This window comes from Hetaerina americana, unplaced genomic scaffold (genome assembly GCF_022747635.1).
Source record: "Hetaerina americana unplaced genomic scaffold, ioHetAmer1.1.p SCAF_27, whole genome shotgun sequence".
Classification (NCBI taxonomy): Eukaryota; Metazoa; Arthropoda; class Insecta; order Odonata; family Calopterygidae; genus Hetaerina; species Hetaerina americana.
This window is the reverse complement of record NW_027286841.1, coordinates 5809859-5830291: the sequence shown is the minus strand read 5'-3', so window position 1 is coordinate 5830291 and position 20433 is coordinate 5809859. Positions and strand designations below refer to the sequence as shown.

General features: G+C 37.2%; 1 protein-coding gene across 1 annotated transcript in view; it reads right to left on the bottom strand.

Moving 5' to 3' along the window:
• The window catches only part of LOC139689673 (hemocytin-like), a 202796-nt gene that overhangs the window by 164148 nt on the left and 18215 nt on the right, over positions 1 to 20433 (bottom strand). Inside the window, exons 9-15 of the mRNA XM_071586862.1 lie at positions 16442 to 16706; positions 14163 to 14320; positions 13934 to 14079; positions 12171 to 12333; positions 11936 to 12066; positions 5670 to 5835; positions 512 to 764 (exon numbers count right to left, since the gene is read on the bottom strand). Coding sequence (XP_071442963.1) covers positions 512 to 764; positions 5670 to 5835; positions 11936 to 12066; positions 12171 to 12333; positions 13934 to 14079; positions 14163 to 14320; positions 16442 to 16706 — 1282 coding nt within the window. The remainder of the gene's footprint in view (positions 1 to 511; positions 765 to 5669; positions 5836 to 11935; positions 12067 to 12170; positions 12334 to 13933; positions 14080 to 14162; positions 14321 to 16441; positions 16707 to 20433) is intronic.

Below are 20433 nucleotides of genomic sequence, written 5' to 3'. Positions count from 1 at the left end.
ACATTATATGAATGGAAATATAAAAATTTTAGAATTTTAAAAATTATTTTCCCAATTAAATGTCAAAACATCCAAATCATATAGAACAAAAGTCAAATCTCTGATGTGATAAATTAATTCTAGCGCTATTCAGAATCAAAATTTAATGAGGAACAGGAAACATAACCAAAGATTCACTTTAGTAGAAACAAGATAATATAGCTTAAGCATTTAAAATTGCATGACTTTTATCAATGGCATATTTCGTCGGATACAAAACCATTCATACACCAGGATTTTAAAAGAGATCTTATTTAAAATACTTGACATCTATCTGAATTTTAATGAAACTTGGAGGACTAACATATGTAGTAAGATATTAAGTTAAAATACTGTATGAAAGAAAGGTAGTTTCCTTCTCCAAAGGAAGTTTGAATTTTACCGTATGACTCTTAGCCAGGCACCAATGGATTCATATGACACATGAAATGGTACGTGGAGAACTAACTTACATTATTCTTAGCTGGTTTACCTGCATGTATTGCAATCGCTCGGCACAGTCTCCCCAGGAGAGAACTGTTTGCCTCTGAGTTGGCACGGGCACTCTGACTGCTGGATGCACTTTCCATTGTGCAGCAAAGTCCCCTCGGGGCAGAAGCATCCCTCCACGCAAAACACAGACTTGGTTGAGAGGGAAACTGAGGACGACTCCACTGCCGATCCACAAGTTTGCTGAATTGTGGGACCACATGTTGAATAAACTTTGCCATCTTCACATTTCATGGCTAAAAAAAAATATTGAAAGCTAATTACGATGAGCGATAGAAAAAGAACTATACAACTCATGAAGACACCCCACAGCATGGATGTACTCATCACTGACACATTTAAGTCCAAGTTCAATATTTCTTTGTGCTTCGATGCAGCAAATAATTGAAAACTCCCAGGTTTTTCCATAATCATGGCACAATTATTTATTAAGAAATAGGCAGATTAGGTATCTTGCCCATATCAGAAATGAGATCCTCTCTGAAGCCTCCTAAATCCTCAATGAATTATCCAGGTGAAGTCTAACCAATTGAGAAAAAGATACCTTTTTTTAATTTCATAGAGTTAATTCCCTAATATTCAATACTTCATGCATAGTACAGCTATTTAAGAAGGAGAAGCTTTTTAGAGGAGTCTATTTTTCTCTTTGACTCATTCCGAAATACCACTATTGTGCTTTTTCTATTAATGTGTGGTTATCTCGTTCCGAAAAACCATTAACAAATTTTTTCTGATACTAGTATGAATATATATATATATATATATATATATATATATATATATATATATATATATATATATATATATATACACATATATAATATAAATATATAATAATACATATATAATAATATATATAACATATATATATAATAACATATATAATAATAATATAAATATATATATATATATATATGTGTGTGTTTATATATATATATATATATATATATATATATATATATATATATATATATATATATATATATATATGTATATATATATATTTATTTATTGGTAGAAAGTAATGAGGTGATCACAGCAAATAAGTCTTGGACACATGAAGGGTTCGATATCCCAAGGTTCGAAGAATAAAATTAGTATTATGTGGTCAATGAGTGCGCAGTCCTCAATCAGAAACAGTTTACCAATAGAATTGAGTCAGGTTATAATAATATAATATATTTATTGTCCACTGACCAAACACATCATGTAGGAGTAGGAGACGTCAAACACAAACAAAAGTACAATATAAGTACATTTCTACACTCTGAACATGCTTCACAAAAAAAGAGCATATCATTAAAGTATGTAATAAGAACACAATGCATTACAACTGCTTATCATTTAAAAATTCATTCAATGAATAACAACACTTCATCGAGAGAAAGTTATTGAGTTTCAATTTGAAACTACTTAATTTATCACTTGTTTTCAATAGTGAGACTATGTTGCCAGGAGAAGTAAAAATAAGTTCAAAGGTCTCATCATTTTTATTACTAACCATGAGCGACAATTTTCTGGGGATATAGGCAAGTGTGACAGCGCAAAGTATATTTCGCTCATACTAGGCAAATGCATGCATTAATTTCACAAAGGAACCAACAAACATAACCAAAACTGATGTAAGTGTGCAAGATTATATTGCAAAACTTGAGGGTCTGAACAGGAAGGGGGCTAAATCTGGCACCAAGGCATTAGATCAAACTCTAGCATGCTTCTATTTGATGAGTCTACCTATGCCAATATATGAAGGTATGATTCAGAGTCTAGAGAAGGATGAAGAAAATATTAAAATGAGAAATTTGGAAGCAAAACATTCACTGGAAGAGAAATGAGTCAAAAGAGATAAGGAAGAGTTTCAGGGAATGGAAAAGTTTTTGCTCTGAAGAAGAGGTTGGGAATTAATGAAGAGAAGAAGAAGAGGCCTGCTTGGCAAGCGAAGCACATGCTGTCAGGTTTTCTCTCGGCGCTTGCCTAGCCCCACTGCCTACTATCTTCCATAGCATCTTTTTGTTTTCATCTGCGTGATTGACTGGTCAGCGGCATTGGAGGAATCCCTGTTAACCCTGAACAAGTGAGTGAGTGCGATTTACAAAGGTCTAAGACACCCGAGTGATTGAGCGTTAGCTTAGGTCCTTCCTCTTCTGTTTTGTAATTTCTGTGTGAATGACGGGTCATTGGCAAAGGAGATATCTTGTAAATCCCAAAAGTATGAGCGCATGTGACACGCCAAGGTCCCCATCTCCGAACACATCTGAAGGATTGAGTGAATGGGCGAGAATGAGCTTGCATGCCATCAGGTGTGACGTGTTTTCAAATTGAAGTCCATGGAGGTTCTAAACAGTCATCACAGGGTTCTGATAAACATCCATTAATTAAATAGAATCAAAATAACAAAATATTTCTGCCATTGGCAAAGGCAACTCATGATTTACTTGCCACAAACTGTTCATCAGAGATAGTCAATTCAGCTGAGAGGCAAATTTTGGATTACATATATCATAATAAGGGGAATGGATTGGGAAGAGTGGGGGGAAATGACACTATCAGTATTTTCGCAGAAAATTCTATGTTTGTAACCAAAGATGTTAAAGTAAATGCTTTTACATCCATTAAAATTATTATTTCAGTCAATTTGAGTATTTCAGATTATTTCTTTCATTTCATGGCTTGGGTGGGGCGGTGATACACAGGTTTACACAGGAAAGGTGAAATGTGAATTACTGATATCCATTCAAAGGAGTGGCATGGGAATAAATGCTATGCACTAGGTAACAAAATTCACATTAAACTATTTAATTAATTGGGATTTTGTAACTCAATTCCCAGCCAAAATTCACAATCTGGAATCTAAGCTTCAAAAAGGTGATATTTCACTATCATAGGAACATTTAGGAGCCAGGAAATAGGAGAAGGCGAAAAGAGGAGATCAGTGGAAATGAAAGTGTGGTATCATACAATTTCCACCAGAATGATTAAAATCAAATTTATAGGGTGGCACGTGGAGAAGTAAGCCCCTTGAAGAGTGGGTGATGCCTGAAAGGGAGGGAGGGCACAGAGGTAGAGGGGAAACAACTTGAAGATAGATGGATAGATAGATAGATGGAGGTCATGAAACAAGTTGAAGCACCATGATATTGCGATGGATTGCTGAGGACGGAAGGAAAGGTAGAGTGGAGGAGGGACAAGAGTGAATTAAACTGAGGTGTAGGTGATGGCAGACGTCAGGGCAATGAGCTATGACAAAATGAAGGCAGGTTGCAGAAGAATGGAATTCTACCACTAACCAATTCTTGGGTCAATAACACATGGTGTTGATGAGGAATTTTTCATTCCCACCCATCTTCCACTCAATTTAGTAAAATATTAGAAATTAAGGAATCATGACATACCAAAAATCATCAAAAAACTTTTAAAAAATACTAATACATCAAATACTTGTTAAAAATAGCAAAAATGTCACTTAAGCATTTTTTCAAGTGATATCTGCCATTTCATTGAATGATTTATTCATATTTATATTATTAAGATGCATATGCATGTATGAAAGATATGTGTGCCCCAATTTTCAACATACTTCTTAATTTAAAACTGATTTTGTAAAATTAATTTATGCAAAAGCACAAAATATAAACTTCAATCAATGCATCACCATTCTGTTAATTTAACAATATGAGGCATAATCAACAAATAAGGGCCATTTTCTAGTATTTAAATATTGCCAGGTCACAGCAAAGTTGTAAAGAAGGAGTGTCATCAATTAAAATTTTCTGAACCCACCGAAGTTATTGTTTTGATTCAGATGTCGTCAGCCTGTCAGTGAGTTAGGATAACATGTGTGTATGAAAATCATTGCTCCCGCTAGTTGCATATTGTATGCTGTGATTTGATTTTTGTGCGCAAAAGGATCATCAGCTGTCCAAATTCATTGTGACTTGTGCCTAGGCTATGGACAGCCTACAGTAATGAGTGAAGGAGAGGTTAGACCGCAGCGGTGTTGACTCCTCAGAGATGCCCACACTACTGTATAGATGAAAAGTGGAGTGGCAGGCCCAGTATCTGGACAAATAAAACCATTCAACAAGTGGAACAAGAACTGTAATGTGAAGTGACTTTCTCTGAAAAGATTGACACAATCCACCTTATGCTCTTGAGGCATCAACGAATCAAAGCTTACAAAATAGTTGAGGCCACAGGATGCCTATCGCAAGATGCAGTCAAAACAGTTAGTTTCTAAAAGCAATCTGGCTCCAAAGAATGCAAAGATGGTGAAATCGCCTCACAAGGTGATGGAAATGATTTTTTGGGAGGACCAATGCATCGTCTATATCAGTTACAGGCAAAAAGGACAAGCGATAAATAGAGAGTATTATATGTTGTTATTGCACTGGTTTAGCCAAGCAACCAAGGAAAAACTTCCTCATTTGGCAAAGAAAAAGGATCTCTTCCATCAAGGAAATGTATGGGCGCACATCTGCACTGTTTTATAGTGAAAACAATAAAAGTTTGAACTATCACAACATCCAAAATATTCCCCAGATTTGTCCCCCAGTGACTCTTCATTCCCAAACTTGAAAAATGGCTCTGCGGAAAATAATACAACGCAGATGTGTATCAGAAAGACAAAATTTGCACTTTTCCATCGATTTATTTGTAACGTACAACACGTTTCAGTCCATCGAACCATCTTGAGGTACCAGAAAAGTGCAAATTTTGTTTTCCTCATAATGACAAACTTCCAATACATCTCGTCAGAATCTGTTGAATATAGTATATACAGATGACTATTTTGAGAACCTCCTGAAATCCTAATTTTTGGATAGCTTAAAGAAGTTAGGAGAAATACTGAGAAAAGTGTATGGAGTTCTGGGAGATTTTGTTGAAAAATACAAAAATTACCCATAAAAATGTATTTTTCCATTTTTTCCCAAGAACTTGTTGAATGACTCTCGTACTTCAAAGGTAAAATATTAAATTTGACTGGGATTTTTTTCATGAATATTTTGACAAATAAATCTGTACCACATTTGCCGCTTACAGTGACAGTTTCTCCTATGTATGATCTAGGTAATATAAATTGATTTCATTGCATTATTACATAGAATAGGTCTGTAGAATAATGTGAAGTGTGAGGTACTTACGGCAAGTGACTTTATCCCTCCAATTTGGCATTTCTTTTACTCCAAGACGACTGCATTCTTGCACAAACACAGATATGGTTGAGCAACCACATTCTGCTGGTTCCAATTTCTGGCACGCACAGTAATCCCACCTGCATGCCCCATAATATGGAGCCACATCCATTAGCTGAATGAAAGAAAAATTATAACAAAAATTATGCCAAACACATAGTAGGGTATGACAGGTAGGACCACATTCTTAAGCACATAATACATAATTACTAGCCTTATTGCATCTCTTATGATTCTTATTCCATACACACATTCAAGCACGAAATCCCACAAAATGAAGAATATAAATTCACATGAATATAGATATGAGGAAACGGGATAGAAACACACATAAAAGACAAACACAAGGATAGGTAGGGAAGGTGGAATGGTACAGATTACCAGCAGAGAAAGGTCACTTTGACTGGGATTTGAATGACTGACCTTTGCCTTACCAGGCCAATGTTCTACCAATTAAACTGTTGAAGAAACCACATTTCCCTGGTCATGGGTGAAACAACTCCCATGCGCCACCTCTTGACCAAACAATCAGGGTAATGTTTCCTTGAAAGTTTAATTATTAGAGCGTTAGCCCAGAAAATGAAAGAGGTCTGTGATTCAAGTCCTGGTCAAGGAGACTTTTTCCCACTCGTAATCTGCATCTTTCCACTTTCCTCACCAACTCTGTACACTGAATTGTCACTACACATCACTTCTGACTTAACCAAATAATATGTAAATATAGTAGTATTTTGGTATGTATACATATGTATGAATATGTATATTTGTGTGTGTGTGTGTATGTATATATAAACGCAGATGAAGATTTTTAAACTACAGAGACACAAAGAAAGGACACTCACAATATGTTGTTTTGACGTTTCGATGGCTCGGCCGTCGTCTTCAGATAGATGATGGTTCTGAAGACAACGGCCAAGCCGTCGACACGTCAAAACAACATATTGTGAGTGTCCTTGCTTTGGGTCTTTATGGTTTAAAAATCTACATCTGTGTTTTCATATATTTGTGCATCACCAAAGAGCGTTCCATTTCGAAGATGTATGTATGTATATATATATATATATATATATATATATATATATATATATATATATATATATATATATATATATATATATATATATATATATATATATATATATATATACACATATATATATACATATATATATATATTATATATATATGTATATATATACTACCTTGATCAAAAAGTTCCCGGAATAACCACCGTGTGGCGCTCCCATCGTTCCGATTTGAGTTCTGTTTTTTTTGTTAAATTGGTACATCTGTTGTTGATATTCCCTTTAAATCTTAGTGTCATAACTTGACATTTGCAAAAGTTACGTAGCCAAGAGTACATCTATCTCTGTGTGTGTTGGCGATTTTTTACAATTTCAGAAATGGATTTAAATTTGCAACAACGAACTTGTATTAAATTTTGCGTAAAAAACGGATTTAGTGGCGCACGGACGTTGGAAATGTTGGAAAAGTGTTTCGGCAACGATTCTCTAAAAAAAACGGTCGTTTACCAGTGGCACGAGCGGTTCAGAAGTGGTCGTGAGTCAATCGAAGATGATGAACGCAGTGGCAGACCATCGACATCGAAAGTCGGTGAAAAAATTGATAAAGTAAAAGAAATGTTGGTCAATAACCGCAAATTAACCATCAGAGAAATAGCGGAGGACTTGAACATTGCCTATGGATCCGCCCAAGACATTGTGGTTAATGATTTGGGTTTCCGTCGTGTAGCAGCAAAGTTGGTGCCAAAAGACCTCAATTTCATGCAAAAAAGAGACCGTGTTGACGTCGCAAAAGACATGATTTGCGAGGCTGAATCCGATCCCACATTCATCAAAAGGATCATTACTGGACACGAGACGTGGGTTTATGAGTACGACACGCAATCCAGACATCAGGCAAGTGAATGGCGTTCACCAAATGAGCCGAGACCAAAAAAACCACGTCGTTTTCAGTCAAAAAAGAAGGCAATGCTGACGGTTTTCATGGATTACAACGGTGTAGTGCATCATGAATTTTTGCCAGAAGGCCAGACAGTAAACAAAGAGTATTATTTGGGCGTTATGAGACGTTTGCGTGAAGCAATTCGCCGAAAGAGACCAGAAATGTGGGCAGAAAACTCGTGGATTTTGCACCATGATAATGCACCGTCGCACAGTGCTATCATTATTCGTAATTTTTTGACGAAAAATGCAACAAATACCATCCAACAGCCACCGAATTCACCTGATTTGGCTCCCTGTGACTTCTTTCTGTTCAATCGAGTTAAAAAACCATTACGGGGAACGCGTTTTAGCAGCCGAGAGGAAGTAATGGAAAAATCGCAGGAAGCACTGATGGACATACCGAAAACCGACCGTAACTTTTGCAAATGTCAAGTTATGACACTAAGATTTAAAGGGAATATCAACAACAGATGTACCAATTTAACAAAAAAACAGAACTCAAATCGGAACGATGGGAGCGCCACACGGTGGTTATTCCGGGAACTTTTTGATCAAGGTAGTATATGTATATATATATATATATATATATATATATATTATAAGGTATATATATAAGGTTGTAGTCCGGGCCCTCCCCGGACTACAACCTTGACGTGGTGGAAGGGCTTGTGCGTTCCGATGACCCCTAGAGCTGTGCTGGCGGGAGTAATAAAAATTGCTCCTGGTAGGGTCACCCATGCCAGATAGGTCGAAGGTTAGGAGCCAGACGAAAGGTAGTCCACGCAGCGTCTGTTCCTCAGTGAGGCGGCTGCAATGGCGTCTGACCCCAGTGGGGCGGCCAGTAAGTGATGGTGTCACGTTAAAAACACTATTGAGGAAGGCAACGGGAAACCACCTCAATTATCATTCCCAAGAAAAATATGATGGACAATAGAGATATTTTGAGTCCTGGCAACCACAGGGTTCGGCCCAATCGGCCGTGTGTCGTGCCCGGCAGCGGGGGAGGCAAGGCTTCCGCGGTCGTCATCCCACGAAACCCTTGCAAGGGAAAACCAGCAGCAGCAGGACAGAAGATGCAGGAGAAGAAGACCACATTAGTTAGAATAGGAACGTGGAATGTTAGGACAATGATGAGGACAGGGAAATTGGAGAATGTTAAGCGAGAGATGGAAAGGGGAAATATAGATATTTTAGGTCTATGCGAGGTGAGATGGAAAGATAGCGGGGATTACTGGAGTGATAAGTATAGAATAATATACAGCGGTGGGGACGAGAGTCAACGAGGGGATGCCATAGTATTAAATGAAGAGGTAGGAAGAAGCGTATTCAACATAGAGCAGGTAACGGATAGAATACTACTAGTGGAGATAAAAGCAGAACCGACGAACTTAGTTATTATTCAGGTATACATGCCACCGGGCAACCATAAGGAAGAAGAGGTGGATAGGATATACGATCAGTTAAGAGGACATGATCGCGTGTGTTCCTGCAGGGAAACATTTGATAGTGATGGGGGATTGGAATGCGACGGTAGGCAAAGGAAGAGATGGTGATGAGGTGGGGGACTACGGTTTAGGCACGAGGAATGACCGCGGGGAGAAAGCAGTTGAGTTCTGCAGGAGACAGGGGTTAGTCATCACCAACACTTGGTTTAGACACCACAAAAGACGCAGGTATACATGGAAAATGCCAGGTGACTCAGGAAGATATCAGCTAGATTATATCCTGGTTAGACACAGGTTTAGGAACAGTGTGATAAATTCCCACAGCTTCCCGGGAGCGGATGCGGACTCAGACCACAATTTAGTTGTTATGAAATGTAGCGTACGTTTCAAAAAGATAAGGCAGGGGCGGCGAGTTAGAAAATGGAATGTAGAAGCATTAAATGGGTTGAAAAGGAAGGAATACAAACAGGCGGTAGAGAAAATCATGGAGGATGGTAAAGGGCTTAGTACTATCGAAGAAAAATGGGAAATGATCAAGAAAGGGTTGTCTAAAGCCGCAAAAGACACTATTGGAACCGTTAACGCTATAAGGACTAGGAAACCATGGATCACGGATGAGATGATTACAAAGATGGATGAGCGGCGAAAATGGAAGAATATAAATACAGAATTAGGCAAAATAAAGTACAAAGAATTGAACAATAAATTGAGGCGGGCTACAAATAAAGCAAAGGAAGCATGGTGGAAGACGCAGTGCGAGGATATGGAAAGTCTGCAGAGGAAGGGCGAAATCGGTGCGCTGTACAGTAAAGTTAAATCGTTATCAGGAAGTAAGAAAGGAAGAGCTATGCTAACAGTTAGAGATAAGGCGGGTAAGGTAATAGTTGACGCAGGAAAGATCCAAGAGAGATGGAAGGAGTATATAGAAGAACTGTATAGTAAAGAACTCAGACCAACAAAGTTAGACATTGAAAAAGAAAATGACGTAGAGGAAGACAGCTTAGGTCCAGGCATACTAGACAATGAGATAGAAAGGGCATTAAAGGAGATGAAACTAAATAAGGCCGTTGGGGTAGATAACATTCCCGTGGAACTTTTAAAATGCTTAGGAAAATGTGGGAGGAAGAGGCTATATGAGCTGATCCGTAGCATTTATGAGGAGGGAATCTGGCCGGAAGACTTTGTGAGATCAGTTTTAGTTCCTATTCCGAAAAAGGTAAAGGCCACGTCATGTGAGGACTATAGGACAATTAGTTTGATATCCCACGCAGCTAAAGTTGTTCTCAGGATCATAAACAAAAGGATAGAGAGTAGGGCAAATGATTACTTAGGGGATGATCAGTTTGGGTTTAGGAAGGGGAGAGGTACGCGTGATGCCATTGCAGTATTGAGATTATTAATCGAGAGGAATATAGAGCACAACCAGGAGGTATTTGCCTGTTTCGTAGATTTCGAAAAAGCGTTTAATAGAGTGAATTGGGAAAAACTAATGAGTATATTGCAGAATATAGGAATAGATTGGAGGGAAAGGAGGCTAATCCGCAACCTGTACATGTCTCAGACTGCTCGGGTGCGGGTGGGAAACAGGGAGTCAGGATGGGCAGTGTTAGGAAGGGGTGTAAGGCAGGGTTGCCCATTATCACCGTTGCTGTTCAACCTGTATGCAGAGGAAATGATTAAAGAGGCATGGGAAGAACTCGAGGTAGGAATGAAAGTGGGCGGGGAATTCGTAAAATCAGTTAGGTTTGCTGATGACCAAGCTTTAGTTTGTCAGTCAGCCAAGGGGCTGCAGGCATTGCTGAGTGAATTGGAAATTCAGTGCGACAGGTATGGGATGAGAATCAATATTAATAAAACAAAGGTTATGCGATTTTCTGGAAAGAAAAAGGCCAAGCTTAACATTAAAATAGGAGGGCAAAAACTAGAGCAGGTAGAACAGTTTACGTATCTCGGTAGTGTTTTGGACCAACACGGTCAAAGTAGTAGGGACGTAAGGAGAAGAATTGCGCTAGGCAAAGAGGCTTTTACAAGGAGGAGGGAGTTGATGACGGGGACTTTGAGTAAGGATGTTAAGAAAAGACTCGTAAAAACTTTGATATGGAGCGTAGCTATGTACGGTGCGGAAACGTGGTCATTGAAGCAGGAGGATAGACGTAGATTGGAGGCTTTTGAAATGTGGGTTTGGAGAAGAAAGGAGAAGGCGAAATGGGCAGAGAAGAAAACAAATGAGGAAGTACTTGGTATGGTGGGCGAAGAGAGGGGTTTGTTGGGAGCAATCCTATGGAGGCAGGAAAAGTGGATGAAGGGGGTGTTGACCGGCAGTGGGATGTTGAAGACTGTGATAGAGGGTAGAATGTTGGGCAAAAGAGGAAAGGCAAGGAACAGGATAGGGATGTTGGATGGGATGAAGGGAGGAAGAAAGTACTCAGAGATGAAGAGGGACCTGATATAGAGTAGGATGATGGATTTTGTGTTTTGTTAGGAGTAATAAAATATTTGTTTGGTAGTTGTGTCCATCGAAAAACCTACCTTAACCGGTAGATTTACTTAAAAAAAAAAATATATATATATATATATACATACATACATATATACATATATATATATATATATATATATATATATATATATATATATATATATATATATATATATATATATATATATATATATATATATATATATATATATATATATATATATATATATATATATATATATATATATATATATGTATGTATGCAAAAAATTGCTCTTGCATAGTATAATACATTTTTTTAGAGTATCATTTAAAACTCCATACCTTCCTGCACTCTGCAAACTTTGGATCAATTAATAACTTTTTACAAAAATCATCAGCTTTTGACACCACATCCACATCTTGTATGGATCTTGAACATGCATCCAAATCTGATGGCACGTCACTACAATGATCTGCACAAAGAATTAAAAAAAAACAAATATGATAAACCATAAATGATAACTTCATTCGCAATATTTACTAATTTCCATTTGCGGTAAGTGCACAATAAAATTACCTTCAAGGTCATCCACTTCCCAACTGTTCACAAATTCAAGCAGACTTTCGGGGGTACTGCCATCTTTCTTCAGAAGGTCATTGTCAGAGTGGCCATCAAATAGACCACATAATCCAGCTGTTTTGTTCCACAGGTTTTCATTTACATCCACTTGCACGAAGTCCTAGGGATGACATTGGCATGTTAAAGTGAAAAATGTCTAAGAACAAAATAAACAGGAAGAGCATCATATTTAGACACAGCTAAGTTTCCCCATCCCCATACACCCAACCCACAGCAACAAGCACCACATTGGCCTAACAAAATGCATTCAGCAAAAATCAAATGGAAAGAGATATGTATTTTGTTGTAACATTCAGGGTATTTTTTGAACTACGAATATCAAATAATTTAAAAAATGCTGAAAATCCATTTCCTAAATATTCCAAATATTGTTTACTTATTGAGCTGAAAACTAGGAAATGAAAGACCTTTCATGCTCTAATGTTTTTTATGATATAATATTTGTGCTGCGAATGAGATAGTCTTTCCATTTGGATTCTGCAATTAAATGCCAACAGGAAACTAAGCTTCTCTGCAGAAGTGAATTGAGTGCATAGCTAAGGAAATTCTTACAAAATAGGCTAAACTAGAATGACCTGGTGCTTTCCCAACAAATAATCTGGGTAAAAGTTTCTCGTATTCTCTATCGGGTCAGGTCTTGCATGACCCAAGACTAAACTATCAAAACAAATGTTGAAATGTACATAAATTCCAGAATGTTATTGCATGATTTAAATCCATTACTGATAAACTAGTGTCCAAAATATATCTTGCACAATTAATTCACCAACAGGATCTATTGAAACTCCATCATTAGTGTCTGATTCAAAATGATAAATCCGTGCACTTTAGAACTGTGTTACCCTGGTCACCTATCATAGGCCACTTGTTGTCCGTCTCATCAATGGGCCCTCATTTGCCCAAATTCAAATGCTCCTAACCTCAATGGATGGGTCAAGTTTGGTTCAATGTTGAACGTCCAAAACCCTCCCAAATACAAGATCTGTGTACAAAGTACAGTAACAATTTTTTCCTAACATGTGTGTTTAGTGGTGAAATAGTTGAAATAGACTACTTCATCAAGTAATCTATTTCAAAGTTATATTTTAAAGTCATCCTTTGAAGAAGCTTGCACGCCTGACCTCAAGGACCTTCCACCCACCTACCCGGGAGCCTTTGAGAAAGCCGCTGGCAAAAGGGTGTCAATGCTCAAGGAATATACTTTGAAGAATTTTGAGTTATAGAAGCAATATATGAAATAAATCTATTTTTCTGAAACTTTTACCCTCATACTTTTTACACAAACCATGTGGAGTACTTATAAGGCCACTATAGGTGTGATACAGACTTGAAGAATGCATGCTTATCTCTTGAAGGAAATGATATTTATTCATCATCATGTATGTAATAGTTTTCAATTTAAGGACATGTAATGTTAACCAAATTCATGTAACCTTGTTTTATTGCCCCTTAGCATGGGTTTTCCTGATTAAAAGCCACTAAATTAAATACTAAGTTAATGATTTTATAGCACATATTTAGTGAGTGCATAGAGCTTTCAAAATCCGTACAACATTTTGCTACACAGAAAAAGTGTCCAGACTGGCACACTTCCTTAGCACTAATATCTCTCTCTTGGAATCTCCCAGCAGCCATGCATCGGGGCTGTCTTAATGCATATAGTACTTGATCAATTCAAGTGTGAAGTTGATTTAAATTACCTTGCTGTTCCACCTGATGGTAATGCCACAGGAATGTAACCTTAGCACAACAAAATTCCCAATGCTTTCAACAGTAAACTCTCTGGTTGTGCTTGGTATAGAAATTCGCTGAAATCCATTCAATGCCATCATAGCATCTCCTTTGGCTGAATAATAAAGAAAAACGTCACAATAGTATTTCAAAGGTAATAGTTAAGTTTTTTTAATTCAAGAATCATCGTCAACATACTGTCCAAGGCCAAGACATATTCCTTTTCTTCAATGAAAACTGTGACATTTCTGTAGCATTCTCTGCCTTGGGTGCATCCTTCATTATTAGTTATACCAACACTGAAAGTATTATCAACTGCATCGCGAACCAAAGTGTAAAGGCAGGAACTTGTAAAGCTGAAAAATAGCATTAAAAAAATTGCACATCTCATGAATGAAAATTATTCATTTGACAAAATTGACTTTTGATTTACAGCATTTCTCATGAAGATGAGTATTACGTGATGGACATTTCATTCCTTTTCTTGCTGTTATTTCATTTAATATTAAATTAACTACAAACTTTATGCACTTAATTTGCTGGAATGACAAATTTTTGGGCAACCTCTTAACTCCTAAACCAATAGCTTCTCCTCAATCTTGTCCGCCATAAACTGTTAGCAGGACTGTCACATGTCATTTGCTAACATGTTCATCTATTCAATGAATAAATCAATGGTTAAATCATGTAAAAGGACAAGGAATTGTGAGTTATTACCATGAATGAACTGCAACCACTAAATGCTCATTCATTGTGACACTGGCAGTCTTTTGATATCTTCATAAAATGGAGTTGATGACTGGAGTCATGATAACTAAAATTTGCAGAATTGTAATGTCATTCAAAAAGGCTGCCAATGGTTCTGGGTTACTGATTTTTATGCAGCCATATGGCAACCACCAATGACTAAAGATTTAATTTCATAGTAACAAATTTCCTTTGTGTATATTTGAAATATGTAGTCCTTGAGTTGACTCCACACTTAGTAGAGGAAACTGAGCAATATAGCCTATGGATTATTGGGAAATGACATAGTGTCGGAGAAGAGACATTGCTTGTGATGATTTCCTTTGAGTACACATACGTGCCTGAGCTTTCGTCATGTGGAATTTTTTTAGAAGCTTGAAATATATTTGAGCATACACAGGGTTTGATTCAATGAAGTACCCTTGTGCATCCCATATATCACTGGAATGAGTTGCCCTCAGATTGAAGCAAAAATGAGTGGATCAGTGCAATTAAAATGCTCTGATGGCCTTTAACTTGGGACAGAAAAAAGTGTGGTTTGGTTGCCAAAGCCATCACCAGTCAGCAAAGCCATCACCAGTCAGCAAATGACATTCAAGAAGTTCGTAGATATTCAGTCGGATGGTAGTATTAATGAATACATCAAGCAATGGCCAGGAAGTGAGCGATTAAACATCATAGTATTTTAATTTGATTGCATGAGTAAGTTCTGCAGTATGTTTTTCATAGTAGTTAAGTTTTTTGTAATTCTTTCATTAATTCATAATTTTGCACCAACAAGCCAAAAATTAAATTTAAGAAAGACCAAAAATTTAAATGCTCAGTTTTTACAATAACAGATTACAATCTCAACCCATTCCAAGATGTGATGGAGTAGCCAATGACATGCCATGCTCACCGTATCACACTAGTGTGGTCACAGAGATTGATCCACATGGCAATAAAAATGTAAAATAACTGTTATTTGTAGTTTCCTTGTTGATATCCTTACAATTATTAAAATAAAGTTATCACATTACAACTATCAAATCTAAAAGGCCAGCACTGATGGCTATACTTCCTTGAAAAGTCATAGGCATTATTGGACAAGTGATTTTTAATTCAATATTTGTAATTATCAGAACTTGATACAGCAAGTGATTTCGAGCAGACCCCAATTTGTGAGCTCTCTTCGTATCAAGTCCAAGTAACACATTTTTCCATTCATAACAGAATTTTCCCATTATTCTCATTGAAATTCCATCCAATGCTGAAAAAGTTACCACAAGCTTCTGGGCTATGGGCTATTGCATTGCTGCTGGAAATATTTCGTTGAGTGCGTTAATAACACAAATGAATTAATAGGATGCAAAATTTCATTTATTCAGCTGAAAAAAAGATTGCTAACCAGAAAACTTTGTTTGGAATCTTTGTCATGTTTTGTGCAAAGGAAGGACGTCTTAATTTTGGACAATGGCAACAATATCTTAAAGTAAAACACTTCACAGCAGAGGTGTTTTTGGGGGTTCCACTCAGCACAAACCTACAGATGAATGACACCAATGAAAATTTGCAACGCCAAAGAAATGAGCACATTATGACTCAACTCCTCAGATAAACTGACACGAAAACAAAGTGTTTGGCTACACATTCTACCTCAGTTAAGTTGGTGGGAGAATTCCAGATTGGTAAAAAAGATTTCAAAAAGTAATATTAATTTTTAAAAAACAATCATCAAAGCAAATACTCACTCAAAAAGTTTCCCATCGAATGTTTTGTAATGTGAGTGACCCCAAGTGAAGCATGTACCAGAAGTTGGCCTCTTCTCTTCTATGACCATGACCTCTGGGGTCAGGCTGTGTGGCATCGCTCCATACGTGGTGCTCATTCCACCCGTTCTCTTGAATCCATCCTTGGAGGAAAACCCATGGGAGGAAGAATATCCTGAGCTGAAAGATGAGCTACTTCCAAATTTCGACGAATGGCTGTACGAAGAATGACTAGTGTACCCAGCACCTGCGTGATTGTATACCAAAAACAATACACCATTTAAAACAGAGAGTATGGGAGTAAGTCCTATTTTGTAGTTGGATTCAAGATACCCACTGCTCATTGGTACAGTTTATGCCGGTTTCAAAAATTAAATTAAAATTTCTCATGCACATGCACTCTGCCTAGAGTTATTATTTATTATTATGGAAACTAACATTCTGCATTGAGAGGAGACTTTTTTGTGGAATCCACTAAAATCTTGCATAAAGAGAGAATAAAATGAAAATAAGCAATCAAATAACTTTAATGATATAGACTACACAAGTATTTTCATGTCATAAGTGTGACAATTCCTCTAAAACATTGCAGCCATTGTAGGAAAGGAGATTAAGAGCATAGCCACTTCTCTACTTTTGATCTTGCCTTTCATTGTTAGTGTTTGCTTTTACAATAAAAGTGCATCAATTCATTTCATTAGAGGTGTGACTAATTCTGTAATCAAGCAGATGATAGCGGTAAAAAAGCAGGCCTACTCTGAATTATTGATTCTGTGAATTAAAAGAAGACAGATAACCAAATATTTACTGAGAAATTCTGCAATAATAGAAAGCCCAATTACAGCAATATGGATTACAGGTACCTACTCATAATATTAACTAAAAATAAAAATGTTATGATTTATGGAATAAAGCCTCATTCATTCATTAAAATATTAATTATACCATTTCAACCATCAAACATTCTGGTTTTAGATTTAAAAAAAATTTTAGCCATATTACCTTGAAATATTATTATTATTAGGTAATCTACCGGTTAAGGTAGGTTTTTGGATGGACATAATTACTAATTAAATAATTTGTGGCCCCTAGCAAAACACAACATCCTACTTTACATCAGGTCCCTCTTCATCTCTGAGTACTTTCTTCCTCCCTTCATCCCGTCCAACATCCCTATCCTGTTCCTTCCCTTTCCTCATTTGCCCAACATTCTCCCCTCTATCACAGTCTTCCACATCCCACTGCCGGTCAATACCCCCTTCACCAACTTTTCCTGCCTCCATAGGATTTCTCCCAACAAACCTCTCTCTTTGCCCAAAATACCAAGTACTTCCTCGTTTGTTTTCTTCTCTGTCCATTTTACCTTCTCCATTCTTCTCCACACCCACATTTCAAAAGCCTCCAATCTATGTCTATCCTCCTGCTTCAACGACCATGTTTCCTCGCCATACATAACGTACATAAAGTACATAGCTACGCTCCATATCAAAGTTTTTACGAGTCTTTTCTTAACATCCTTACTCAATGCCCCTGTCATCAACTCCCTCCTCCTTGTGAAAGCCTCTTTGCCTAGCGCAATTAATACGTCCACAATAAAATTCTAAGCCATGCCATGGCACTGTGATCCACAGCAATGAAGTTTACCTTGATACCATTCATGGTAGTGATGATTGGAAAGTTTTTGTGGACCACCCCCTTTGCTGAGGTTTTTTGGTAACCCACCCACCCGGCCAGCCCATGAGTATTTTGTAAGCTAAGTCAGAAAAAGATAGGAATAATGAAAGGAAGACTGTCTCTACATAGATTCTAAAAAATAAGAGATCCAATCTTCTGTAAACAAAACATGTGAAAAGACATGAATTGCAGCAAAGTGAGAAAACTTTCCCTGCCGGGAGGATCAACTAAGGGGATGGGGACATGCAAGCAGGAGGGTTTGGCAAGGTCCATCACAATTATGCACCACATGGTGTCACAATTGGTAAACTTTCACGCTTAAAAAATAAAACTATGCTTGAAATTTATAATGCGAAAATTATGGTATTTTCAGCACAGCCATTTGTGCACATGACTGATAACAAAGTACACTGTAGCGGTAGTAGTTGGTTGGCACATGACTGCTCAGATCCTTATTGCTCTTGAGTTTTGTAAATTAACTAAAGCATGGTGGAAGAAAGATGAACACTAAAAAATTTACCCTTCCTCCACTGGCAACGGAACAACTTTTTTATATCCCATTCATCAGTTAGTGTACTAAATATTAGCCATTCTTTGTACTTTGCATAAGTCAGAATGCAACTGAAAATCAGAGCAGAATAAAAAAGACACAGGGCGAAGGCATGGAAAGGCATCATTCAAACCCCCCCAATGTTCTCATTCCAACAGACAATTTTGACCAATGATTCCACTGCCTAAATTGAGCTTGCATGAAACTGAAGCTAGCTATCAGTATTCAGGGTGCTGAAATGTGACACAATGTACAGCTAGGGTATACCATTGTCTGATTCCATTATAAATGAACCTCTAGGCTGCATGTGGTAGGAGCTATGTATGTTGTTCAATAATTCCTTGGCAAATTCAAGGGATGAAGTGCTTTTAGTAACGGAAAAGATTTGCCTTTAGCAATTGTCACCTCTCGCCAGACTTCAGTTGAAGTTTCAGATATATCCATCATGTAGTTTCATTTTCAAAATCAATTAAAAAAACAAACTTAAGTTTATTTGGAAAAATGTAAAAAAATGAGTTTTGTGCTGTGATTTAACACTTCTATATAAATGGTTTGACACCAAAAGAGACCACAGTCAAGTTGGATGAAGTTCATGGCTCATCTACCCCGTGTTTGCGACTCTTTACATTTGGGTAAATTAGTTTAAATGTGATAATATATCCACTGGTGACAAACATCATTCGAGACATTGAGGGGTAGCAACTTCCTCTGAAATGATTGACAAAATCCACAATGTGGTTTTGAGTGATCAACAAATCAAAGTTTGCGAGAAAGTTGAGGCCACAGGCATATCACAAGGTTTAGTTTTTACCGCACGATGGGTGCCACGTTTGCTCTCAGGGGAGAATAAACGCAATTGCGTGATCAATTTGGAGGCTGGTTTGGTGCTTTTACATCACAATCCTTAGGAGTTTCTACATTGATACATAACTACAAACAAAACATCAATTACTAGCAAAGAAGACAAATGATAAATGGAGAGTATTATGCATTGTTATTGCTTCAGTTGAGAAAATAAATCAAGAAAAAGTCCTCAATTGACCAAAAAAAACATTCTCTTTCATCAAGACAGCGCACGAGTGCACACCTGCGCAGTTTCAATGGCAAAAATTATAGAATTAAAGTTTGAATTATCAAATAAAACATCCACTGTATTCACCAGATTTGGCCCCTCGTGACTTTTTTAATTTCCAACTTGAAAAATGGCACAAGGGAAAACAATTCACGCTCAGTGAAGCGGTCATTGCTAACCCAGATAGATGCCTATTTTTAGAGCCGTCCAAATTCCTACTTTTTGGATGGCAAATAAAGCTGAAGAAACATTGGGAAAAATATATTGAACTAAAAAGAAATAAAGTCAAAAATAAAAAACTACCCAAAATCAGTTTCTCTATTTCCAAAGGACTTATTGAACAACCCACATAAATGCAGATTTCCCACCTCCTGACCTCAAAGTGACCAACTCACCTCTCCATGCGTAAAGGCAATGCGGACGGGCCAATTACTAGAGAAATGTACAGGCGATGGCTTCCTCTCTATTTTAGCATCATTCTACTACACCCCGAATCAACTACCACATCAAAACCAAAAGAATATGTTAATCAAATGCAAACACCAAGTATAATACCAGAGAGAGCAAAAGTCTAGAACAATGTTAAGATAATTGTCCTGAGACTTACAAGGTGTGAATAAAAATCATCAGTAACAATTTTTTCCTGACATATGTGTAAAGTGCTGATTCAATTTAGAC